The following is a 26,098-nucleotide window of genomic DNA, read 5'->3' on the forward strand; positions in this document are numbered from 1 at the left end:
TGTCATTGTTCTCAGATCGACCACTTTCCAAATCCCCTAATGTTTTTCAGCCAGGGACTGCAGAGTCATCATTCCCCGTTCCGGCGCCTTCTGAGAGCCTATGGGAGCCTTAGAAAATGTCACGTTACAGCAGAGATCCTCTGTTTTCGATAAAGAGGCTATAGAAGGCCAAGAAATGGTCAGAGAGGGCACTTCCTGTATAGAACCTTCTCAGGTTTTGGCCTGCCATATGAGTTCTGTTATACTCACAGACACCATTCAAACAGTTTGAAACTTTAGGGTGTTTTCTATCCAAATCAAACAATTATATGCATATTCTAGTTTCTGGGCAGGAGTAATAACCAGATTAAATCGGGTACGTTTTTTTATCCGGCCGTGAAAATACTGCCCCCTATCCTAAACAGGTTAAAGGGCTTTCTTTAGTTGCTGGATGCCGTTAACTGTCATTGAGAGGTTTCAATCAATCAACCCTCTCTCCTCCCCCAGGTGCTGAGCTCGGAGCTGGCTGAAGCCATAGACGATACCATGAAGACCCAGAATGACATGCTTCACGCGGAGAACGTGAAGGCCGGGAGAGACAAGTACAAGACCCTACGTCAGATCCGCCTGGGCAACACCAAGCAGCGCATCGACGAGTTTGAGTCCATGTGATCTGTTCTGGGTTCCCCCATCCGTTCGTTGGCGACTCGCTTTTCGCCAAAACAACCGGCGCTGTCCCTCCTACACTCCCCCTTTTTCCCCGTACCCATACCCGCAAAGGTTCCAGAGGGCACGGCCGCCACCGCCTCAAACTTTGCCAAAGCTCTGCCCGCATCTCCATCAGGAATCGGGCACAAGCAACGCTTTGCACCGCTCCAAAAGTGGTATTCTCCTTGTATTGCAAAGAATGCGTCTGTGCTTTGCTTTCAAATATCTAATGTGGAGACACAAGAAAAACCAAAATGGGAAAGATTGTATTTTTAAGTGAACAGGGCCATGGGAAGCTTTGTTGTTGTTCTTGCCAGAAAGCTAGTATGCAAAGCTTTAGTATTACTGACTCTGTTGTCTTCAGTTGAACGTGTTGATGTTGTCTGGTACTTTCAAAACCTTTTTTTGCTTTTGTTCTGATCTATGGTTATGACACGTTTTATTGAAGCCCTGTTTGTTAAGTTCTCTGTTCTCATTGTTAACTTTGAAGGTAGATTGGTCCAAGGCTGGTAGAGGCTTGTGTTAGGGGATCGATCCATTCAGTTATGTTGTGAACAATTTTCAAAACATTTAATTGTTTTAAAAGAAATTAGCCTATGAGTAACAGGGTTGACATGTTGTGCTCGACCCACTCAGTCTTCTACCACAAAATGGCCAAAACGAGTGGAACCAGCTCACCTGCTTTTACACTATGATTTGACTATTAGATATTCAATGTTTTCTTTTGGAGAAAAATCTATTTCGAAAGGAATACTTTCACCATATTAAAGTGAGAGTTCAGTTGTCGTAACAGGGTTGACCTTAAAATGAGAGGTTTTTTTTGTAACTGTAAAATGAATCACTAATCGCATGAAATAAAGTCTTCAGAAATGACTTCGTCAAAGCAACAAAATAACTATTGCTTAACAATGATGGTGAAAACCTGGAGAAATTGATGTTAACTGGGTTAAAATCTTCCTGGAAGTCGGAGGCGAATGCTGAATTTTGCCACTAAGTCTTTATTCATATAAAAATCTGATTTATTGAATTTACCATGTGGTCTATATTAAAGGGCACTTCATTTGAAAAGAACATTCTTTTAAAATTCTATATTGATTCACCATTTCTACTTAAAATATCAAAGGGATGCACAAGGAAGTCATTTTGTGGAACACCCCTACCATCTAGACTCTGAGCTTCAGTGCAAAGCCACTACACCAGTCTTGGGGTCTTGATGAATGAAAGACTTGTTTCCGATGGGAAGCTAATGATTTCACATAAGGTTGTAGAATATAGTGAGATTTGATTTGGTGCTCAAGGATACATAATGTTGTAGTAAAGCACATTTGGTCGGAGATAAGCTGATAGTATGATGGGGATAAGCTAATTGGTTAGGGTGTGTGTGTGTGTGTGTGTGTGTGTGTGTGTGTGTGCGAGAGACGGGTAGGAAGAGAGAGCGAAATCTGTTAGTTTAGCTCCTGTGAGCTGACTCCTAATGTTTCATGTCCAGTCACCATAGATGGTTTCCTCTCCCTACCAGCTCACAAAGGCCTGGAAAAGACAGAGATGCTTAAGTGCTGTGAGAGTGCTAGTATTGTCTGTCTGCATAGTAGTGACTTTTGAAGAGGTATACCATGGTCTTTCTGGCTGGAGAGCCTATGAAAACGTCAGTCATCAGAGAACAGATCTCTACCTCAATACTGTAACAGTCTCGGTCTCAAATCCTCTCCCACATAGATTTGACTGTGGCTTGACTAGTTCAGACTAGGAGGCGATGTAGCTTTATTGGTTAACCTTTCAACTGAAATGAGTGCTATTTTTATGCCAGATGTACTTTCAAGCGATGACACATTGAAGTGTCACTAGTGGAGACAATTGATCAAAAAATGGTATTAAGTTTGGAGCTAGTTTTACATGGTGGTCTCTTTGAGATATCTACCATGTTTTGTGTTACTACCTTCTGTTGCTGAAGTTTCTCTGAACTGTAACGGCACCTAAATTATCCAGAAGATCAAAGGTCACGCAAGCCAATCCAAGACTGAGGGCACGGCTGTGTGTATTTTCTGTAGTGGACTGTTCTGATACTGTGCAGTAGTAAGGTTGAGGACTTCAGTGACCCAGGCTGTGTGGACATGGTGTCTGTGTCCAGTGGTAGTGGAGCTGGTTTGACTGGTTATCGTTTAGAGCTGTTTGGACTCGGGACCTGCATCTCTCTGCCGACAGCCAACTGGGGCCAGAATAGAACCGTCATGTTTCTCCTCTGCTGCTGGACAGATCTGCTCACCGTTCTCTCTCTGCTACAGCTGTCAGCAGGATGGATGGAAACCCAATGGCAGAGTGCCACCATTTTAGGACTGTGAAGAGACAGACCGGTGCAGATGTCAGACGTGAATGTGCCCCCCTATCTATACGCTCTCATTAGAGGGACCCAGCCTCTTGGGTCAACCCCCCCCCCCCCCCCCCCAATCTTAGAATTCTGCAGATTTAAGTCTTATGTTTAGCGGGAATAGAGAACAGGCCAATAAAATCATTTCAGAGCTTGATCTTTTCTCACACAACCTTTTTACTCACTCCAAATCAAATGAACTCCAGCTTTGTGGATAAATGTTACTGATGCGTTTTGAATGAACTGGAGTGTTCAGTTCTTATTTGCAATCGGATGAAATGTATTATTTGTTATGCTACACTAGACAGCTGGTTTAAGTTGAGATCTTTAAAGCCAGAGTTTTAATAAAATAAAGCACTTGTTTGGATCCAGAGGACACTGAAGGGGCTTGACCCAAACCTGCCTTTTAGTTAACCCAGAGTGTCCAAATATAGGGGTTGTATTTGCCATAGCAGGTGAAAAAACTGTGCTTCCAACTGTTATTTTTGTAGTGTTCCAAGATCAAACTAACTACCAGCATGCATCAGTAGCTCACTAGAGGTGAAAAGAGAACTCTCCTCCACATGCCAGCATCCCCCATATTTAGGGCAGGGTGCATTGAGTTGGGCTTTTCTCATTGGCTGAGCCCGTTAACCCGCTTCTGTCGCCTCCAATGAGAGCCGTGTCAGTGATGCCTCTGTTGGAACCAGCTGTCATGTTTGCAGTTCCGTTTTTCCTTATGTTCATACTAGTGTTTCTATAAGATAAAGGCCCAGATGGAACTTAGTCCACTGGTTTCACAATAAAAGTTTAAAATGAAGTTGTCTTATCTTTTTTTATATATTTAACAAATATAGTATTGGTTTAAATGATTTGTACCTCTGACACCAGTAAAAGTTGTGATAAGTGATTTTGAATGTCAGCGATTCTTTAGACAAGAACCTCGAACAACACTGTTCATCCATGGTTTAATTAATGCAGGGCAGACAACATCTTGATGCTTAGTTATAACAACATTCAATGAGCAGTTCATCTTTTGATCTGAAAATATACATTTTCTCACAAAAAGCAGTGTCCTCTATCTGGTTAGTTGCCACAAACATCTGATCACATCAGGAAAGGTAAAGCCAAATGAATCATTTAGTTAACTACACTAATTGCCATTGACTTGTTGCACATCAAATGTTTGACTCATTAGTGTTTTTCTTTATTTGAACTTGTTCAAACAGCTTGTCCTCGAGGCCAGAATGAAACCGGAGACATTGCATCTGTCCCATTATGGCGTCTGAGATCACGGGCAGCGTCATTGTGGCCATCTCCATTTTGAAGTAGTCCCTTTTCTTCTACGTCTATGAGTTGCCTCAACAGTGTTGCCCATGCTAAAACAGGCTTTTGGGCACTAAGAGTCCTCTATCTCTATGGATGAAACGCTGTCAGTCCGTGGACAGAGTATGCAGGTGAGTCAAATAAAAGGCCATATGGGTGGGTGGTTTAAGGGCGTCACACACAGGGTTGCCAGTTCAAATCCCAATATACTTAAAACGAATCACATTTCAAATCTAACAGTCTAAATGAACAGCTGTAAATGTGAAAAAACAAGCGTGGTGCCCTCCCCACTGGGACCAGAAGATCACAGGTTCTAATCTTGATGATGCAGGAGGATTGAAGCCTGGTGTTTTTTTTAAACCCAACAAATCACATTTGTTTCTGCCCTCAGAATTAGATCAAAGGAAAACTCATCTGTAATATAGTAAATGTTATTCTAAGTACATGAAATTCTCTGGTGTTATGGAAATTACAGAGTAACAATGACAACTCATCACATCTGACTACAAGACTATACATTTCCAACAAAACAAAGACACAAAGCCAATACTATATTTGATAGGCACGGAGTTGTCAAGCTAATATAATACAACAGAACTGATAAATCAAGCACAAAGAAAATATGATACAAGAACACTTGAAGAAAACATGGCTAACACTTTATTTTAAGGGTCCGTAATAAACTAAGTTAATTATTAATCATAGTTCATACACAAATGTATATATTTCCTTAAATATCCTGTGTTGTCAGTTTATTCTTTTACCAGGTACTGATGAAATGTCAAGCCCATCTTTTTGGGAGAAATTACACTGGTCACTCAAAACATAAAGCATAAATAGCACTCACTTCAGATCAGGGGCTGCAGAAATACAACTAATGTTTAGTACATTGGTTATAAATGTGGGAATAATGATTCTTAAAATGGGGAACACACTTTATAAATGACTTAAATGGTTTATTACGGACGATTAAAATAAAGTGTTACCAAAACATGCATAACAGTTTGCTGAACATGGTTCAGAGTATTTTATGCGTCATTAGCACAATGCCGTGTAAAGGCATTACTTTTTGCCCACGTCCGGGTCCTCACTGACACACGGTGCCAGAGAGAAGGTTTTTCGTTACAAAACAAAACTTTTTATTTACCGACTGCATATTTCAGGCAGCAGTTAACCCATTTCATTTCACCTCGCTGGCCACTTGGGTTCAACCCAGCCTTGGCTATTCTCCATCCCCCAGAAAGTCAGAATACCTCACCTTTTTTCATGTATCTAATTTGATTCATATTTCTAAACAAACCATGTCTAAAAATAATCAAATGTTGCCTGGAATATCTCATACAGTATTATAGTTTAAAATGCACCAGCTATATATAAACAGCTTTTCATGAATCGATTACACACCTACGGATATATATATATAATATATATATATATATAATCCTAAATGAACGATACAATTTGTATCAACAAAGAAAGGCTTTCTGTCTACCAGGGATTGTGCCGGTAACTGTAACAGATTGTCTACATCAAGCTAAGTGCTCTGAGCCCTTTGGATAGGTCTTCAGGGAAAACAACCAAAGGGGATTTCCTTGGGATTTGAGCTTGAGTCTACCGTGTCTGTAGCAGCTGCAGGCTTGGAGCCAAAACGAGGGGCCAGAGACGTCCCTTACTAAAACAACAAGACAAGGTCGACGAACGTGCCCGTCTCTACAACTACTGCAAGACATTCTCTCAACTGAGAAGACTAACTCAGTCACCTACTATCACAACAACAACAGGCCCAAACAGAACACACAGCACTGAAAAACACAAAACAAATCGATTAGACCGATGCACGATTGAACACAGAAGATATACACATCCCCAACAACCAAGATTCTGTTGATAAATGGTCAATTTGGGGGTGAATGTTTACAAATGGAGTAGAAAATATAGAATAGAAGTAAGATTAGGCATATAAATCAGATCCCTCAGATTCCACCGTTATTTTTTAAATGTTTCACACAGCGGAGGAAAAAGTGATTTGTAAATCAACGCATATCCTCACCTGCACATGATTAACACTAAGTTATCCACAAACAAATGTACAGTCAAACAAATTCAAACCCTTATATTGTCAAAACTACAACTAAGTGTTGTTATGAATAGGGAGAGAGTAGTAGGCTAGCTGGCCTCAGTAGCCGGACTTCTCAGCCAGGATGGCGGCAGCTAGCTGCTGGGCGTCGGTCACCTGGGGGTTCCTCCCCATAACCCGGCCCACCAGCTCAGAGGGGAAGATGTTACACAGGTTGAGGTAGACCTTCCCCCGCACCTCCCCGCACCAGCTCAGGGCGGGGGGCTCCTGCTGCATGTGGTGGGGGGGCATGGACGGGTGGGATGGCTGAGGGGCATGGGATGGGTGAGGGGGCTGAGAGGGGTAGGGTGGGTGAGGGGGGTGGTAAGAGTGTGTGGTCTGTCCCCATGGAGATGTGTGTCCCCAGCCTACATCGTGGGTCTCTGGGAGACTCTGGTAGGCCTCATAGTGGGACTGAGGGAGTTGGCTGCAGTAGGGATCCCAGGAGAAGGCTTTCGGCAGCGGGGAGCGTTCGTACAGCCGGGAGTCTGACAGCGTCTCCAGCCGCGTGTTGGCCAGGCAGCGGCCCAGAGGGGAGCCAGCAGGGTAGGGGCCGGACTGGGACACAGAGGGGTAGTCTCCAGGGCAGCTGGAGCGGGCGCCTACGGCCTGGTGCTGGAGGGGAGGCGGGAGGGGGTACAGAGGGCGCTTCAGGTGGGGGTCAGGGGGCTCGTGGTGGGGGAAGCTGTGGCCCCGTGCCAGGCTCTGGTGATAGCCATGGAGGACAGAGGTGTGTGGGGAGGGTTGGGGGTCGAGCAGGGGGGCAGAGTGTTGAGAGTACAGGCGGTTGTGTTGATGGTGCCGATGATGCTGATGGTGGATGTACTTGTCCAGCAGAGGACCGGGGCAGCACAGACAGGAGGCTCTCTCTCCGTACGAGTCACATCCGCTGTTGCCACAGTCTGACGAGCCCAGCAGACGCAGGTCCGTGTCCAGCGGGAAGCGGGACACCGGACTCCTCCGTGCTGCCAGGCCAGAGTGGGCCGGTGTCACTGAGTAGTAGCTCTGATCTGGAGAGTCACAGCTGGAGGAGTAGGGGTCAGGGTGGGGGGGCGGCAGGGTCATGTAGGGTGTGTCCCTGCCCAGGCTCGGTGGCTGTTCCTGGGGGTCGCTGAGGGCAGAGGAGGGGGGTCCTCCAGGGGCAGGGGACAGAATAACACTCCCACTACAACAACTACTCCCACTACTACTACTGAGGCTGTTGCATTTCTCAGCGTGTCTCAGCTTGTCCTCTGCCTCGCCGTAGGACAGCGCCCGGATGCTGGGGTCACACTGCCTTTTGGGGGCAGAACCTCTCTTGGTGCCCATCGCTACATTGTTGGGCACGCTGTGGCTCTTCACCAGCCCGGCCTCGCCAGCCTGGCCCTTGGCGCTAGTAGAGGTGGCAGAGGTCTTGGCGCTGGCACGCAGCTCGTCTGCCACCGAGCGCTGGCACTGGGCACTCCTCTCCGGGTGGTAGTACTTACACTTGTGGCCGTAAGTGCACTTCTTGCCTAAAGAAAGGGGGAGAAAGGATAGGGTACTGGTTAGCACACAGCCTAGTGATGTGGCAGTGGTTCACTTAGAAAGTAGCAACCCAATGCATCTTCAGCACCAGTAGCTGGAAGTCATCCAGCTGATGAAGAAATGATTCATTCACATTATAACAGTGGGAGAAGTCTTCGTCATGAACATGGTCAAGGTACAGTGATAAACGTACTAAAGAGTTAATAATAATGGTGGGGCCCACCGTAAGGACAGGGCTGCTTCTTGTGCTCTGGCATGATGGGACGTTTCCTCAGGAAGTTCTCCAGACTGGGACCATGACGACCTAGAGGGTCATCAGGAGGCATGAACCTGGGAGGGAGGGGAGAGGGAGGAAGGTGAGGAGCGAGCGAGAGAGAAGAGCGAGAGAGAGGGAGGGGAGGAGCGAGAGAGGGAGGGAGGGGAGAGAGGGAGGAGCGAGAGATAGGGAGGGAGGGGAGGAGCGAGGGAGGGAGGGAGGGAAGAGAGGGAGGGGAGGATTGAGCGGGGGGGTAGAGAGAGGGAGGGGAGGAGCGAGCGTGAGAGAGGGGCGAGGGAGGGGCGGAGAGGAGCGAGGGGAGATAGGGGTGGAGAGAGAGAGAGGGAGGGGTGGAGAGAGAGAGAGGGAGGGAGGGAGGGGAGGAGCGAGGAAGGGAGGGGAGGAGCGAGGAAGGAGCGAGGAAGGGAGGGGAGGAGCGAGGAAGGGAGGGGAGGAGCGAGGAAGGGAGGGGAGGAGGGATGGAGCGAGGGGAGGAGCAAGGGAGGGAGGAGCAAGGGAGGGAGGTGGGGAGGGAGGGGAGGAGGGAGGGAGGGGGGGGAGGAGCGAGGGAGGGGGGGAGGAGCGAGGGAGGGGGGGAGCGAGGGGGGGAGCAAGGGAGGGAGGGGGGGAGCAAGGGAGGGAGGGGGGGAGGGAGGGGAGGAGCGTGAGGGAGGGTGGGGAGGAGCGAGAGGGAGGGAGGAGCGAGGGAGGGAGGGGAGGAGCAAGGGAGGGAGGGGAGGAGCAAGGGAGGGAGGGGGGGAGGGAGGGGAGGAGCGAGGGAGGGTGGGGAGGAGCGAGAGGGAGGGTGGGGAGGAGCGAGAGGGAGGGAGGGGAGGAGCGAGAGGGAGGGAGGGGAGGAGCGAGAGAGGGGGGAGCGAGGAGCAGGAGGAGGGAGAGAAATTATTAACATATTAACATACATAATCCTATACAGCCAAGTATTAGCATAATGATCATCATACCACTTCTAGGCTAAAGAAGATGGATGCTAAGCCGGAGCCATATCGCTCCTTACTTGTCGTTGACAAACGAGTACATGAGCAGCCGCTCGTCAATTAACTTCTTCCACTCTGGCTTCTCACTGGCCAAGTCGCGGTAGTTGTCGTTGGAGACGATGATGCCGTCGGACTCGTAGGCCAGCTTGACGATGAAGCGGTCGTCGTAGCAGACCACCCGGCGACCCTGGACCCGACGAGATGGAGTGAACACCAAGATCTTGTCCTTCTCCAGACGACGTAAGATATCCTGGTCTAGAGAGAGGAGAGAATTGGAGAAACGTGTTATCCAGTGAGCACTGAGGCCCATCTGACATATGTATGTGACCTCTAGGTATGTGTTTACCTGTGATGAGGGCATCAGGGCGGGACTGCTCTTTCTTCCAGGACGGCACAAACACAGTGATGTCACGGTGACCTCGCTCCAGGAACCAATCAACAGCCAGCTGGATGCCGTAGCAGGAGAACACCTCCTTATTGCCATGGCTACCAGAGATGGAGACAGACGTTAACTACCTTACAGGCTCTAGCATCATATCAACAATATGTAGGTGACTTTGACAACAGTTACACAACGACCTTTACAACGGACTACAATGGAGGAAATAGGCATTGTGCGTTTTCTGTAATCAAGATGACCGTCTATGGTTCATTGACCCTCACCTCATTGCCACGTTGCTACCGTCCAGGACGACGGGCCGCAGGTTGTCCTTGTCCCCCAGGAGGAAGTCTGTCTGGTAGGGGGAGTCTGACCTCCCCTGCTGCGCCTCCACTGCCTCCACATACCCACAGGTAGAAGTGGAGGAAGAGGAGGAGCAGGAGGAGGGGGCGGGCTGTGAAGCCGTGGACAGAGTCAGCTGTTGGTTTGTCTCGGCCTTACGGCCCAGTTTGACCAGCTCTCCCAGTATGTTGTTGATGAGCGTGTACGGCCCCAGCTTGGCCAGCACCAGCCGCACCAGCTCCTCGGCGTAGCCCAGCTTCAGGGCAAACTCCAGCTTGGACTGGTACTCCCTCAGGGCTGCCCCGGGTGAAGGCTCCCCCGACGGAGGGTCAGGAGGCCCCTCGGACCCCAGGTCCACACAGGGAGTCCTGCACAGAGGTTGGTGGGTGTTGGGAACAGGCACACCTCTATCAAGCTCAGATACGGACACTCCTCCAGCCGGGTTAGAACCGGTGCTGTTTCGGGCTGGCTCCGGGTCACTGTCGAACCCAGCGCTCTCCTCCCCCACCACCTCCCCCCCCTTCCCCCCAGGCGTGGACAAGCTGCAACTGCCGCTGCCCTCGCAGGCCTCTTCCTCCTCCTCGCCCCGCTCCACACTGGGTCCTGTATCGGCGCCAGCCTTCCTGCTGACGGAGCCTTCGATGTGGAGGTACTCTAAATCCAGCCCCAGGTCTGGGATGCGGCCTGCTGCATCCTCCTCCGGATGGTCCTTCAGGCCCATGAATCTGTCACAAACATCCAGCTCTGGGCTGAGGCCTGACCCGGAGGACCACTCCCGCCACTTCTACCCCCGTCTTACCGTGTCCATGGCATGAGTCCCTGTGAGAGAGAGAGGTAAAAGAGCGAGTTAAATGGATGGTTCAAAACAATGACTTGACTTCAGTTTAAAAACAATAGGAGGGAATCCATGAAATGTCTTGTTAAAGTTCAGATTTCAGGAGACATGCATCTCATACACACCTCTGTTGTCAGTAACCTGATGAGAAACTTCAACAGGCTTGACTATCGACCCCTGGGAGATTCATTTCTTGGCTTTAGTGAGGATAGGTAGACGGAGCTGTGAGCTTCACACAAGAGAGAGAGAAACAGAATCATTTTATATACTAAACTAATGATCCTCCATAAACCAATACTTGACACTTTTGGACAAATTGTACTGCAATAAATACAGAACTTGAACTACGCTCTGCGACAGACTGCTCTCTTAGGAAACATATGGGAAGTATTGGATGTTTTCATTGTAAAATAAGGCCATGTCTAGGCTACTCAAACACTGAACCTAATTTGGTTGTGTTGGATGTGACTAGCTGACCTGAGCCGAGCTTGGATTGGCTGAGACAAAGAGGGGTGCGTTCCTGGGGGTGCCCTGTCCTAATTAAGGGGTTCCCGCTCTTTTAGAGGGGCCAGCCACGGCGTGCCGCCTCTCACCCAGCCCATGTCACAACACATCAATCTCAGGGGGAACAGAGGATGCTCTGTTTAAACACAAATAGCCGTTATGTGTTGGGCTAAAGCCTGACTCCCCCCGTGCTTCAGGAGCATATGGTTCCTCCCCTGGGGGAAGAGTCACTTGTTTGAACACTAAAGGAACAGGAAGTAAATCAATAGAGACACTCAGGCCTCAATGGTAACCAATAGGGTGGCAGAATTTGATCACTTGCAAGATGCAATTAGGAAATATTAGGTCTGCTCCTCGAAGATAGGGCACCATGGTACTTGGGGTAATTTCCATTTCAATCCAGTCATTTCAGGAGTCATTTCAGGAGTCATTTCAGCATTGAAATACCAATTCAATGGACAAATCCTCACTTAAAACAAATGTCCATTTTCAATTCTTGAACATGTGTTTCAATAGATCTCTTGTATTGTGAAATGGATTTGAAGACCCCAACCCAGACGGGCACGATAAACAACAGCATATTATAATATCACAAGAAATCACAGTCAGTGTATAGCCCACAGCATCATCATTTAGTCATAACTGTGCAACAATGTGGTTACAGGGCATCATCACGTTAGCAGATACATCTGTTGAGTCTGTAGCCTGTAGCCTTTTTAAAGGTTACCTAATACCCAATCCACATGTTTTCATGTCTGCTAAAATGTAACAACCATTTAAAGGTGTCATGGTGGGAGGATGGGAGTGTGCGCATTACATGAAAGAGGGCTGCTTAGCAACATGGCCCAGGGTTGCTAGGCTGCAGCGGTTGAAAGAATGTCCCCTAAAAAGACAGAGCTGGAATAATTCTGTCCTTTGTGCACAAAGGAAGACCCGGGGAAGAGGGGTCTGACTGACGGTCCCCAACAATGCAACTACCAGTTGCACTCAGGGTCACCTCCGCTGCAGAACATGCCGATGAGGGTGTCAGCCCTGCTCTGAGGCCTTAGCTCAGCATCTTTCAACGCGTGTTCTCGCGGGGACTCCTGTTGACCTAGCTCCCAGTTAAGGAGAGAGACGGACGGCAGAGATTTGAAAAAGACTTTGGCCACAGACCCCAGAGGCTCACAGAAGCTGCTTCAGACATGCAGATAATACAATGTCGGCTAGAAACCCAAAAAGCCGTTACAGAAATCTTACGTCATGTAGCCTTACCACATTTTCCTTTGAATAACGCAGCTCATTATCAGTGACAGCATAACTATCAAGCTGTGTGGACTGTGATGTCACGCCTTGTTGGACAGCCGTCAGAGTCCGTTTCATTCGATAGCATCTTTCGAACATCAGCCCAGAGTCCCTCCTCCTAGTATTGGCGGTGCATTCATTGATTGAAGCACTGAAGAAGTAGGCTAATGAATATGTAACACAGGGCTTTGGGGGCAGCGGTGTGTGGGATGGGGGGGGTCTGGGTTTTCCCTCCTTGGTTCTGGTGTTGGTGGGGAAAGGGGGGGGGGGGGCTGCCTGCAGAGTTGAATTCTTTCCAAAGAAAAGGAAGGGTTTGCCCTGTTCAGCACTGGCTGGGAGGGATGGAGGGTTTGCCCTGTTCAGCACTGGCTGGGAGGGATGGAGGGTTTGCCCTGTTCAGCACTGGCTGGGAGGGATGGAGGGTTTGCCCTGTTCAGCACTGGCTGGGAGGGATGGAGGGTTTGCCCTGTTCAGCACTGGCTGGGAGGGATGGAGGGTTTGCCCTGTTCAGCACTGGCTGGGAGGGATGGAGGGTTTGCCCTGTTCAGCACTGGCTGGGAGGGATGGAGGGTTTGCCCTGTTCAGCACTGGCTGGGAGGGATGGAGGGGGCTGTTCAGCACTGGCTGGGAGGGATGGAGGGGGCTGAAGGCTCTGCTGCCATTAACCAGGGCAACAGATGTCTTCTGGAACCGCAGGGGAACGAGAGCAACTTCTGGTCCTCCCCCTCTCTCTCTCCCTCCCTCCCTCCCGCTCCGCGTAGCACGCTCCATGGAGCCCGCTGCGTCCGCCCCGCCAGACAGAGTCACGTGACACTAAAAGGTAGAACCTTCTCTTCACCCTAAAAAAAAAAATCACGACATTGTCCCTTCCCCATCTCATCAGCAACAGGACTCATACGCCACCACCCAGCCAGTGAGAATGTTTCTAGAACATTCATCTCAGTGGGCCAGTTTTTCCAGTAATGTTGTTCATCCAAAAGTATTTTGAAGCAAAGGAATTAACAAATAATTTACCTTTTAAAACCAAACTATTATCAAATTGGCCAAGTCTCCAATAGTCTCTTAGAATTCAGAACTAGGCCTAAACCATGGACATGAAGCTTAGTTTGGTCCTCATTCACTGTCGGAGAGATTATTCTGTCAGAGAAAGTAAGAGGAAACAACTATACTCCACAATAACCTAAATAACAGAGTGAAGAGAAGAAAGCCTGTACAGAATAATAACCTAGATAACAGAGTGAAGAGAAGAAAGCCTGTACAGAATAATAACCTAAATAACAGAGTGAAGAAAGCCTGTACAGAATAATAACCTAGATAACAGAGTGAAGAGAAGAAAGCCTGTACAGAATAATAACCTAAATAACAGAGTGAAGAAAGCCTGTACAGAATAATAACCTAAATAACAGAGTGAAGAGAAGAAAGCCTGTACAGAATAATAACCTAGATAACAGAGTGAAGTGAAGAAAGCCTGTACAGAATAATAACCTAGATAACAGAGTGAAGAGAAGAAAGCCTGTACAGAATAATAACCTAGATAACAGAGTGAAGAGAAGAAAGCCTGTACAGAATAATAACCTAGATAACAGAGTGAAGAGAAGAAAGCCTGTACAGAATAATAACCTAGATAACAGAGTGAAGAGAAGAAAGCCTGTACAGAATAATAACCTAAATAACAGAGTGAAGAAAGCCTGTACAGAATAATAACCTAAATAACAGAGTGAAGAAAGCCTGTACAGAATAATAACCTAGATAACAGAGTGAAGTGAAGAAAGCCTGTACAGAATAATAACCTAGATAACAGAGTGAAGAGAAGAAAGCCTGTACAGAATAATAACCTAAATAACAGAGTGAAGAGAAGAAAGCCTGTACAGAATAATAACCTAAATAACAGAGTGAAGAGAAGAAAGCCTGTACAGAATAATAACCTAGATAACAGAGTGAAGAGAAGAAAGCCTGTACAGAATAATAACCTAGATAACAGAGTGAAGAGAAGAAAGCCTGTACAGAATAATAACCTAAATAACAGAGTGAAGAGAAGAAAGCCTGTACAGAATAATAACCTAGATAACAGAGTGAAGAGAAGAAAGCCTGTACAGAATAATAACCTAGATAACAGAGTGAAGAGAAGAAAGCCTGTACAGAATAATAACCTAGATAACAGAGTGAAGAGAAGAAAGCCTGTACAGAATAATAACCTAGATAACAGAGTGAAGAGAAGAAAGCCTGTACAGAATAATAACCTAGATAACAGAGTGAAGAGAAGAAAGCCTGTACAGAATAATAACCTAAATAACAGAGAGAAGAAAGCCTGTACAGAATAATAACCTAAAACACAAGGCCAAATCTACACTGGATTTGCTTACCAAGAAGAGAGTGAATGTTCCTGAGTGGCCGAGTTACAGTTTTGACTTAAATCTATTTGAAAATCTATGGCAAGACCTGAAAATGGTTGTCTAGCAATGATTAAAGAATGAATGGGAAAATGTTGCCCAATCCAGGTGTGGAAAGCTGTAGCAGAAAGACTCACAGCTGTAATCGCTGCCAACGGAGCTTCTACAAAGTAGACTCAGGGGTGTGAACATTTATGGAAATTAGATTTCTGTATTCCATTTTCAATAAAAGTGCAAACATTTCTAAAAACTGGTTTTCACTTTGTCATTATGGGATATCGTGTGTAGATGGGTGAGAATTTGTTCATATTTAATCAATTTTGAATTCAGGCTGTAACAACAAAATGTGGAATAAGTCAAGGGGTATGAAGACTTAGGCACTGTATATGTAGGACAAATTCATACTATCCCAATAGATTATTCTTTTCAGTATGAAGTGTAGCATAACTTGCTACAACCTCCTTCTCGCAATTTGTTATTTTTCACTAAACTGTAAAACCAGAATAAACTAAAATGTTGAAACAAAAATGTGCACAGACAGTGTCTAATAACATACACCCTCTCGTGCTAAAAGTCCCTTAAAGAGGCTGTGAAAAGACATGGCCCCTAAGCCCTGTGAGAGCCCTATAAGAAAGAGAAACCTGTCACACAGGTGTGGGGAGACAATGTGTTCAAAGGTGACCACTCCACTGGTGAAGAGACATGCACTAAATCACTACACATTCCAAGGGACAATAACACACAGAGGCCTAATTGGGTACAGCTAAATACTAACATATTAGATGTCACTACAAATGCTCATGGCAACTTGTTTTCTTAAAACTGTTATAATTCTGTCAGAAGACATTTGACATAAGCCTATTGAAATTCTGCATTGAAACAGACATGGTTTGATGGGAAAGTGCCTAAATAGTTAGGCTTAATATCTCCACTTACCCTGACCTCAGCAGAACATCCAACAGCCAAACAAAGCAAACCTCCTTAGTAAAATGGCCTTAAGGAAATAACTGGGTTCATTCCACCATTGATCCCTGCTCAACAGATGTGAGCAAAAAAATGAAGTATTTCACAATCCATACGCTTCCTACTCTTCAAACCCAAAATCCAAGGATAGTGTGTTTACCATAAAGGCACAGTTTTTCCCAAGAAAGCCAGGCAGGTTGAACAATGAGTGTCTTAACAGATGGAGCTACAATGTCGACCATTCGTCGGTTAGACACTGGCTGCCTGGCTCCACCAATGGGAGTGCAGTGACCTCACAATGAGACACACAAACGCAGGCGGGCAGGCGCATATGAACACAGTCTCCTATAGGCACGCGTAGACAGAGATATACACACACACACACACACACAGCCCCTGTCACTCTGAAAGGGTCTTCCCCTGTGTGAGCAATGAATCAAATAGGGGGTGTATGGTCAATAACAGAGGCACACAAAGGGAGTCACGCAGGCAGCTGCAACATGAGGCCAGCGCTACTAGAACACAGGCCTGGGTTGAGGAACACCTGGCTAGCTGGGGAACTGCAGCAGCTCTAACCCCTTTGTTTTGGCTGGGTTGGGGTGAGGGTCAGGGTTACACACTTCTACTGGCGTAAATCATGTTAAAAGCACTGCATGTCCTTACAGAGAACGCAAGAGGGGAGGGGGGAGTCACAGTGGGGTGAAAGGGGACAGGATGGGCATGTAGGGTGGGCTGGAATGAGTATGAAAAGGGGGACTTTTTTTTATTGTTGCGGGCGGCACACTTTAAGGGAAATGACTCGGAAGCACAAAGAATTAGTTTAGTTCCTGAACTTTAAGTTGGGATAAACACTGCATGTATTTAGGCTAGAGAAAACAAAGGCAAGTTTAAATGAAGTTGGTGTTGCTGGACAGAACTTTTTTTTTATAAACAAAAGTAAAATGCTCCCAACTGTGACTTGTTTATCTGACACAAGTCACTGTTGGGACTGTGAGAGTATCAGCTGTTTCAGCACTCAGTATTACCTTGGCTGTGTAATAGAACCACAGCAGCTGAGGAGAGCAGAGTAGCCTGGGCAGATGTCTGAGGGCTGGAGGCAAAAGAGTAAAGCTGGCCCATGGTACTGTATATCAGTCTAATAACATAGTAGACCAGGGATCTTCAACTAGATTCAGCCACGGGCCAATATTTTCTGGAGCAGATGGATGGAGGGCCAGAACATAATTACAAATAATTAGTAGACTGCAAATTGACCACAAGAAGTCCAAACAAATATGTTTGACTTTAACAATCATTACAAACTTTGCTTACATTTGAATCCCATCAAATTCGGCCCACCAGTTGGTGAACGCTGCAGTAGCCCATTGACCGTAAGCTGCCAGCCACTCTCAGTTACAGCGGCTTAGAGACCATCTGCCCCCTTGGCTTAAAGTAAACAGGTGTCTTTATGACAACTGCTGGAAGTCCACCAACATACTGTATAACATAGTCTAATAACACAGTAGCCCATTGACCATCAGCCACACTGTTACAGTGGCTTAGAGACCATCTGCCCCCTCGACTTAAAGCAAACAGGTGTCTTTACGACAACTGCTGGAAGTCCACCTATACCCCGATTTGCAGTCTCAGACAGCCACAAATAGCTGGCATTCCTCAAAATGGCAGGTCGTCTTCAACACAGCACTCCAAACACCACACAGTTTTAAAGGTTAGATGTTTTTTCAACAGTAATAGGCCTAGGACAATAGGCCTGAACTACGCAAATTACGGTTAAAAAAGCAAGTAGTGAAGTAGAGTCGGGGACACTTTCACTAGAAGACACTGCTCTGCCAGTGTCAAAGGGAGCAGAAAGGGGCCGTGTGGCCCCTGTCATACAATTAGGAATTAGAATAGTCATTTAATAGCATCTATGGCCACTGTGCTCTCTGACCTTTTATTTGACCCATCTGGCTTTTCAGTTACAAGGGCCACGTCACCACTGACCTCCAGCCATCTCAGTCAACATACACATGTTGAGTAGGCACAAAACAGAAGGAAAATTGAGTAAATATTTAGAAAATTATTTTGCCCTAATACATTTTTTTTTTTTTTTATAATTACTTTTGACCACTGACCAGTAATGGCTGCTATTGACAGGCTGCCTCCAGCCTTGGCAGAGAGGGCCAGGTCAGTGAGGAGCAGCAGCAGGAGTGTTGTGGTCCATGGGGCCAGGGTGAGGACCTGGAGGCAGGCAGGAGAAAGGGAGACACCCTCGTGGGACAGGCCAGCTGTTGGGCCAAGCAAACCCATTGCCCAGGCCAGACAACTCCCCAGTCACCCCGCCCAATTGTGAATGGTGGCTTCTGTTAAAAAAACAAATCTTTCATGAGGCCTCCATGCTCATGTCTAGGGTACAGGTGCCCCTCTCTCTTACAGCTGAATGGACAAGAAGAGACAGTGGGACATGTGCAGGCTGGCCTGGGTAACACACACGGGGCCTGATTGGATCTAGATCGCTAAATGTCTAACTTAAAAAGCACAAGAAATTCACTCACCAGTGGTAGGTAGCCAAGTTAGCGACATTAGAACCAGCAGCACTTCTTTGGTAGTCCTTACATGCTCTAGTCTACTATGCCAACAGCTGCTGGGCGTGGCATTCGACACAAAGTTGGCTAGCTAAAATGTAAAATAATTGACAGCAGCAAAATGATACCGTTCGTAGGTTACCTAACTATTTAGCTAGCGCTGACAGGATTAGACCGCCTGCAGCATTGCTGCTTCCTTTTGAAGTTCGACGTGCAATTCATACCGAAATCTTGATGGTCAGAACCACCAGTAACATCGTCCAAGCTAGCTACATACAAACGGCTAGTCAAATGTATGGCACTTGTATATGTGGCCCAAACTTGAAAATGTCTTATGAAACAAACCTGTCGTCATGATGCAGTTCACCTGCTGATGGTTGACATAAACATCCGGCTCGAGTTGTCTGGGAGGAAGCTAGAGCAGACAGGCTAGAGCTAGGAGCAGACAGGCTGGCGCTGGGAGCAGACAGGCTAGAGCTAGGAGCAGACAGGCTAGAGCTGGGAGCAGACAGGCTAGCGCTGGGAGCAGACAGGCTGGCGATGGGAGCAGACAGGCTGGCGATGGGAGCAGACAGGCTAGCGCTTGGAGCAGACAGGCTAGCGCTTGGAGCAGACAGGCTAGAGCAGACAGGCTAGTGCTAGGAGCAGACAGGCTAGAGCTAAGAGCAGACAGGCTAGAGCTAAGAGCAGACAGGCTAGAGCTAAGTGCAGACAGGCTAGAGCTAGGAGCAGACAGGCTAGAGCTAAGAGCAGACAGGCTAGAGCTAGGAGCAGACAGGCTAGGAGCAGACAGGCTAGAGCAGACAGGCTAGAGCAGTGCGTGGTACAGGGTCATCTTGTGGTGAGCTGACAGAAGTACAAGGAGTCTTTACTTGAAGATAAATTCATTAAAATGGGTTAAATTATGGTAATGTCATGCAACATTGGGGTTCTTTTACATGGTTTGTATAAATGTTACCATATTTGGAACACTTAAAATACAATATTTCCATAATGTTTCTTAGGCTCAGATTAATTTCACATTCAACAGACATTCGATTTGTTTACAGCCCCACATTTATTTCACACAATAGAGAAGACTGAATGCTTTATGTTAATGGTTTACAAAACTACCCCAGACAATTTAGTAAATTACTTAGGATTTTATTCAATGGAAAAAAGACCTTGAGGAAAATACAACAATTCCCATAATACACAGAGGACATAAATTAGAGTAGCATGGTAGAAACACTTGAGGAAAACATGTCACCTGGCAGGCAGAGAACCTTGTCACAGCGTTGCTGCAACGTTGCCACAGCCAAGGGCACACTGCTGTGTTATCCAGGAAAATCAGTGATTTAAACTCAGAATTTTGTCATTTTTGAAAAGTGAATGAACAGAGGTCGAGGGTTATTCCTGTACATGAACCTCCAAATGATACAAAAGCTAAAAAAAGGGATTATTGCCCTAAAATAAACCATAAATATTTATATTGATGCACATTGGTTTAACAAAACATTGCCTCTGTAAACATTTAACATAATGTGTGCATTAACTTTTATAAACCACTGCAGCCGCATAATTATAAGGGTAATAAAAATTACAGAAACAAACTAAGGAGTTAAAAATGTAATCGATACTTTCTGTAGTGGTTTGTAACACTGTTAAAATGTGGGACTTATGCCATCTTGGCATTGCACCGCGTTTCACAGATTTGCAGAGGAGAAAGCATCTCATATCTATATTCTTACAGCGTTGCGTTCTTTAGAGAGGCCTGGAATCATCTCACCCAAACAGGATGTGACAGTCCACTGTAAGAGGGTCAAGCTTTGGAGGGACATGTAACCATAGAGACATTATGATTTCCATTCTTGAAAAAAAAGTTTGTCCAAACACACACACACAAAGAATCTAACCTGGGTACCAGTCTATCTCAGAAGACAAGAACAGTGGAGCTCCTTGCTGCTGCTTCAGACTGGCACCCAGGCTAACCAGGAAACATTATGACAAACAAGTGCAGTCCCATTTTTCACTAATTGGATCAAGAGGCGAGAGGAAAACGAAAGAATTACAACCAGGAGCTGCTGGGGTTTGGAAAGGCTTCCAGGTTGTCGTCGTGTTGCAGTGGTGTGTTGCTTCAATCCATAGCATACGACTGCCTGGACTGGGACAGACTGTACAAAACAAAATATGTCCCCTTCTGCCCTCAGAGTCAAGATACTAAAATAATGCAGACAGGCTGAGGGGGTGAAGCTACCAGGCTATGGTGGTCTGATGGTATTAAAGAGTCCAACATGGAAATACAACGATTTCACAAATGTATCAAAATGGGGACCATGCTGCTTCATAATAGTTTTTACATGTAATAATTCAATCTCACTCAAATGTCAGATTTTGATACACTTCCCGTAGGAGCTATGAGCAAAACCTAATGCATTTGTCACAACAGATTGTACAAGTAGCGACAAATGTAAACCTGAATTCAGTGGAGGGGCCCATTAAAATGAAAAAACAAACAAATCGAACCTGTGGTTGCTGATACATTTGGATATGTTGTGGATTTTAAAGCTTCATCTACAAATCTTTAAGGTATATTTAATCTTGACACTTGTTCCATTGAATACCCTGGTCATCATGCTACCAAATGGTCGGTCAAAGTCATGACCAAGACCATTCTCTAGAGTCTACTGTACATATCAACCCATTCACAGTTTGCCCAACACGACCAAGGAGAGGCAATGTGGCACATTAAAGTAGAGGGAGGCTGGAAAAGACCCTCAGGAGTATATGGGACTGGAAAGGCCCCTATAAGGTTGCAGTGTCCTATTAAGGGTTAAGTCGACATCTTTGATGAAACTTCTCTCCACACTTTAACCCTGTTTGAACCCTTATCAAGAGGAAGGCCAGAGTGAAAAAGAGACAAACGTTCCATTTTCAATGTCAAGCACGACCCGTTTGAAAATGGAACCATGTGGTGGCAACGGCATGTCAGTCAGAGGAACTGATCTAAGAAACGCTCAACACAGAAGTTGACCTGAACATGACCTGGACTAAACACAATAACAAACTACTGTATGACCCTTCACCTGTCTGGTGCTATAAGCTTCCCTTCCTCCGCAACAGTCTCTTTCATTATTTTCCTCCCTCCTGTCACACAACACCCCCCCCCCCCCCTCTTTTCTTCCAATAGACACACATTAACATCTACTAGTGTTTTGAATAAGTCGGGCTCAGATCCCTACTCCCACTGGTGCAGGAGGTAAGGGAAGGCTCTAGTAGGGTTTGGGGGCCAAGAACCCAGGAAAGCTGATGACTTCTGTTGTCAGAGCAGAGTGGCCAATGGGCATGATGACAGCACTACCAACTGACACAAACAAACACAGTCCCATCAGCCTATAGGGACCCCGCGGCCTCCCCTTCATGATTTCAGTCCGTTTATCGTGCAATTGTCTTTTCTTATTTGAGACAGGTGATATTTAGGTATCGCGCCGCCTCAGAGCTCGGTGAAGCTCGGTACTCCAGCTGTACGTCAAGTTCAAGATAATCATTGTCATGAGTCATCATTATGGTGGTAATAAACCGAGGGGTGCTGTCTTCATGCTGCTGGGTGTGTGTGTGTACACTACCAGCTAAGCAGGGAGGTACGGCCCAGGGTCATGAAGTAGACCTGGCTGGAACCTCCAGAGCGCACCGACGCAAAGAACACCTGCAAGACATAGACGGAGTGAGTGAGAGAGTGAGAGAGCGAGTGAGAGAGTGTGAGAGAGTCATCATTATCAACATTGATGAACATCTATGCAAGTAAGCAAAGTGTGTGTGTGTGTGTGTTGTACGCATAACTTACCTTGTCATTCCTCTCACACAGGAACTTGAGTCTCTGGGCTCTCTTGTGCATGAAGACCCCGTCCAGGTGTCCTGTCTCCACAGACCTGATCTCTATGGCCTTCTCCCCCCAGCCCATGATCTGGTTGGACCTAATGTAGGCTACACACACAGATGGACAATAAAGTTAGTAAGAAAGTGTGTGTGTGTTTATTGAAAACTACTATGTACTTCTCTAGGGTAGGGGGCAGTATTTTGACATCCAGATGAAAGGCATGCCCGTAGTAAACTGCCTGCTACTCAGGCTCAGAAGGTAGGATATGCATATTATTAGTAGATTTTTGATAGAAAACACTGAAGTTTCTAAAACTGTTTGAATGATGTCCGAGTATAACAGAACTCATATGGCAGGCAAAAACATGAGACAAATCCAACCAGGAAGTGTGGAAATCTGAGGTTTGTAGTTTTTCAGGTGATTGCCTATACAGTATACAGTGACTTAGGGTTCATTTTGCACTTCCTAAGGCTTCCAGTAGATGTCAACAGTCTTTAGAACGTTGTTTCATGCTACTACTGTGAACAGAGAGAGAACAAGAGCTCCTGGAAGTAGATGAGTGAGAAAATGACATGAGCTCAGTGGCGCGTGTTCCCGTGAGAGTTAGCTGTGTTCCTTTTCTTTTTTGAAGACAAAGGAATCGTCCAGTTGGAATATTTATGATAAAAACATCCTAAAGATTGATTCTATACATCGTTTGACATGTTTCTACAAACTGTAGTGTAACTTTTTTGACTTTTCGTCTGGACTTAGTAAGCGATGCAATGTAATCGGCGTCCAAAAATGCCGATTACCGATTGTTATGAAAACTTGAAATCGGCCCTAATTAATCAGCCATGCCGATTAATCGGTCGACCTCTAACACACACCCGTCTATATAAAGGTCCCACAGTTGACATTGCATGTCAGAGCAAAAACCCAGCCATGAGGTTGAAGGAATTGTCCACTGAGCTACGAGACAGGATTGTGTCGAGGCACAGATCTGGGGAAGGGTACCAAAAAAATGTCTGCAGCATTTAAGAACACAGTGGCCTCCATCATTCTTAAATAGAAGTTTGGAACTAGCAACTCTTCCTAGAGCTGGCTGTCCGGCCAAACGAGCAATCGGGGGAGAAGGGCCTTGGTCAGGGAGGTGACCAAGAACCCGATGGTGACTCTGACAGAGTTCCTCTGTGGCGATGTGATAGCCTTCCAGAAGGACAACCATCTCTGCAGCACCCCACCAATCAGGCCTTTATGGTAGAGTGGCCAGATGGAAGCCACTCCTCAGTAAAAGGCTCACGACAGCCCGCTTGGAGTTAGCCAAAAGGCACCTAAAGGACTCTGACAATGAGAAACAAGATTCTCTGGTCTGGCGAAACCAAGATTAAACTCTTTGACCTGAATGCCAAGCGTCACGTCAGGAAGAAACCTGGCACCATCCCCTACAGTGAAGCATGGTGGTGGCAGCATCATGCTGTGGGGATGTTTTTCAGCAGCAGGCACTGGGAGACTAGTCAGGATCGAGGGAAAGATTAACAGAGCAATGTACCGAGAGATCCTTGTTTCAAACCTGCTCCAGAATGCTCAGGACCTCAGACTGGGACGAAGGACAACGACCCTAAGCACACAGCCAAGACAATGCAGAAGTGGCTTCAGGACAAGTCTCAATGTCCTTGAGTGGCCTAGCCAGCGCCCGGACTTGAACGTCTCTGGAGAGACCTGAAAATGGCTGTACAGCAACACTCCCCATCCAACCTGACAGAGCTTGAGGATCTGCAGAGAAGAATAGGAGAAACTCCCCAAATACAGGTGTGCCAAGCTTGTAGCGTCATACCCAAGAAGACTCTGGGCTGTAATCGCTGCCAAAGGTGCTTCAACAAAGTACTGATTAAAGGGTCTGAATACTTAAGAAAATGTGATATCAGTTTATTATTTTTAATAAATCTGCAAAAATGTCTAAAAACCTGTTTTGCTTTTTCATTATAGGGTATCGTGTGTAGATTGATGAAGGACTTGTCCATTTATTTTAATCGATTTTAGAATAAGGCTCTAGGGTAACAAAATGTGGAAAAAGTGAAGGGTCTGAATACTTTCCGAATGCTCTGTATGTGCGTCCCAGTGTGTGAGCGTTACGTACCCACTGAGGTGGGCATCTCGCCCCATTGCAGCACCACGTCTTTGGTGATGCGTCCGTAGGTGTTGACGTAGACGCCCTCATCCTCGTAACACACCAGCAGCTCAATGCCATCCGTGTTGGGCAGGATGATGATGGCATGGGACTGGATATTGGTCTGGATCTGAAGGGAGAGTAAGAGTAGAGAGGGAGGAAGAGTCGGAGGGAGGAGGCGAGAGAGCAAACAGAGAAAGAAAAAATGGTTTGTCTCGGGTAGTATTCATAAAGAACTTAGCTGAAGAAAAAAAATCGACTGAAACAATGAGGGACTACCTGAACTTGCCCAATAAGAAAGACTTGTTTTCGCTTTCTGTTGAAAAATGTTTTGATACAGTGTGACCTAATGAATATGCCCCCATATACATGGGCTGAATCTCAAACCGAAGACTTGGACCCTAAGTCCTTTATCGAGTGGCCACTTGCTGTTGTGTTTGACAGTGATCACTCGAGTCTGTCAGTGTTTTGGCCAAAATGAGCATTGAGACGATACACACGCGATGTCCCAACTGCAACTTATCTAAATCCATTTGCGAGCATTGCCGCGACCTGTCTTGTAGCATGACTCATTTGCAATGAAACACGGGTACTGGGGACCTTGGGCAGACAGACGCATACTCCGATATACAGTGAGAAAGTAGTAAAAACCAAACGACATCTCCCCTATTCCTGCACAGCGCAGCAGTGACTGGCTCAGGTTTAGTTGGCAAGTTAATAATGGACAAGTTTGTGTACAAACTTCAGAAACACACAAAACTCCTTAGCTAGATGTAAAATCCTGTCACTAAGACCTCCTCGGAATTAAACTTCAAAATTAATTAAATGTATTGATTTATCTTGACTTTTTCTGAAAATGTGAGGACGAGGAAGTAGTGACTGTTGTTGCTAGGTAACATGCTAAGATTCATGGGAAGAAGTTGCTGCCAAGGGCGCTGAGTCGGCATAGGAGAAAAGAGGACAAAGAGGCTTCCGAAGGGCGCAGTGGAGCCCTTGACAATCAGCATTTGAGATTGGCTCGTGAACGCGCATATCGAGTGGTGAAAGTGTTCGGTTTGAGATTCAGCCATGGATTGGTGGAGCAGGGAAAAAAACGGGAAGCAGATGAATGAGACAGATGGATGGGTCTTTTACGTGTGTGGGCAGGTAGATGTCGTAAACCGCCCCAGAGTCCACGTCCACGGCGTGGAAGCCGTTGCTGGAGCCGTAGATGACCTTTAACCTCTGGCCCTCCTCCACCGTCAGGTCAACCAGCAGGGGCTTGTGCACCAGGTCACCAAACGACTGCAGGAGGAAGACGTTAGAATTGACATAACGCACCTTTAAGGTCATATTTGTAGTGGAAATGTGAATGTAAACCAATGCCATGGTGGTCCGACTGCAGCCTGAGCCAGTTTACTGTACCTTGAAGGCCATGAACTTGTGGTACGGCTTGGGGGCCCACGCATAGACCTCCACGGAGTTCTTCAAGGCAAGAACCAAGAACTTGATCCTCTCATATTTCACTTAAATCAAGAGAGAAAACAGTTTTATTTCTGACCGCTCGTCAAGATTGGACTTGGACCTGCTACAGCCTTGTAACAAGAGAAAAGTGTCATTTCT

General features: G+C 46.4%; 3 protein-coding genes across 15 annotated transcripts in view; 1 reads left to right on the forward strand and 2 right to left on the reverse strand.

Annotated features, from left to right (window-relative positions):
- Positions 1-3,851, forward strand: part of LOC106575324 (radixin) — a 32,830-nt gene extending 28,979 nt beyond the window's left edge. Inside the window, exon 14 of the mRNA XM_014151788.3 lies at positions 487-3,851. Within this exon, the coding sequence (XP_014007263.1) occupies positions 487-651 (165 nt within the window). The 3' untranslated portion in view covers positions 652-3,851. The remainder of the gene's footprint in view (positions 1-486) is intronic.
- A 134-nt stretch (positions 3,852-3,985) lies between these two features.
- On the reverse strand, positions 3,986-18,810 carry LOC106575326 (putative ribonuclease ZC3H12C). Of its 3 annotated transcripts, XM_045698929.2 has the most exons (8): positions 18,462-18,810; positions 18,042-18,269; positions 10,912-11,015; positions 9,894-10,770; positions 9,577-9,716; positions 9,251-9,485; positions 8,203-8,309; positions 3,986-7,966 (listed from the first exon to the last, which is right to left on the reverse strand). In XM_045698929.2, the coding sequence occupies exons 4-8, from the start codon at positions 10,670-10,672 to the stop codon at positions 6,534-6,536; spliced, it is 2,694 nt and encodes an 897-aa protein (XP_045554885.2). In that variant the 5' UTR covers positions 10,673-10,770; positions 10,912-11,015; positions 18,042-18,269; positions 18,462-18,810; the 3' UTR covers positions 3,986-6,533. The 3 variants fall into 3 exon arrangements, with proteins under 3 accessions (XP_045554885.2, XP_045554884.2, XP_014007281.3); XM_045698928.2 differs by lacking the exons at positions 18,042-18,269; positions 18,462-18,810 and adding an exon at positions 15,901-16,163; XM_014151806.3 differs by lacking the exons at positions 10,912-11,015; positions 18,042-18,269; positions 18,462-18,810 and adding an exon at positions 15,901-16,163.
- An 803-nt stretch (positions 18,811-19,613) lies between these two features.
- LOC106575325 (mitogen-activated protein kinase kinase kinase kinase 4) overlaps positions 19,614-26,098 on the reverse strand; it is a 50,966-nt gene continuing 44,481 nt past the window's right edge. For all 11 annotated transcript variants that reach the window (XM_014151803.3, XM_045698925.2, XM_082963468.1 and 8 more), the window contains 5 exons: positions 25,901-26,001; positions 25,631-25,780; positions 24,467-24,626; positions 22,315-22,454; positions 19,614-22,176 (listed from right to left, as the gene is read on the reverse strand). In XM_014151803.3, the coding sequence (XP_014007278.2) occupies positions 22,093-22,176; positions 22,315-22,454; positions 24,467-24,626; positions 25,631-25,780; positions 25,901-26,001 (635 nt within the window). In that variant the 3' untranslated portion in view covers positions 19,614-22,092. The remainder of the gene's footprint in view (positions 22,177-22,314; positions 22,455-24,466; positions 24,627-25,630; positions 25,781-25,900; positions 26,002-26,098) is intronic.

This window comes from Salmo salar, chromosome 17 (assembly GCF_965601325.2).
Source record: "Salmo salar chromosome 17, fSalSal1, whole genome shotgun sequence".
NCBI lineage: Eukaryota > Metazoa > Chordata > Actinopteri > Salmoniformes > Salmonidae > Salmo > Salmo salar.

Bases quoted from the DNA above. Each gene is read 5' to 3' on its own strand.
- LOC106575326 (XM_045698929.2), bottom strand. From the start codon at position 10,672: ATGGGCCTGAAGGACCATCCGGAGGAGGATGCAGCAGGCCGCATCCCA. The intron at 9,717-9,893 runs GTGAGGGTCAAT...CATCTCTGGTAG, and splicing joins GGTAGCAACGTGGCAATGAG to CCATGGCAATAAGGAGGTGT. The intron at 9,486-9,576 runs GTAAACACATAC...TCCTCTCTCTAG, and splicing joins CCCTGATGCCCTCATCACAG to ACCAGGATATCTTACGTCGT.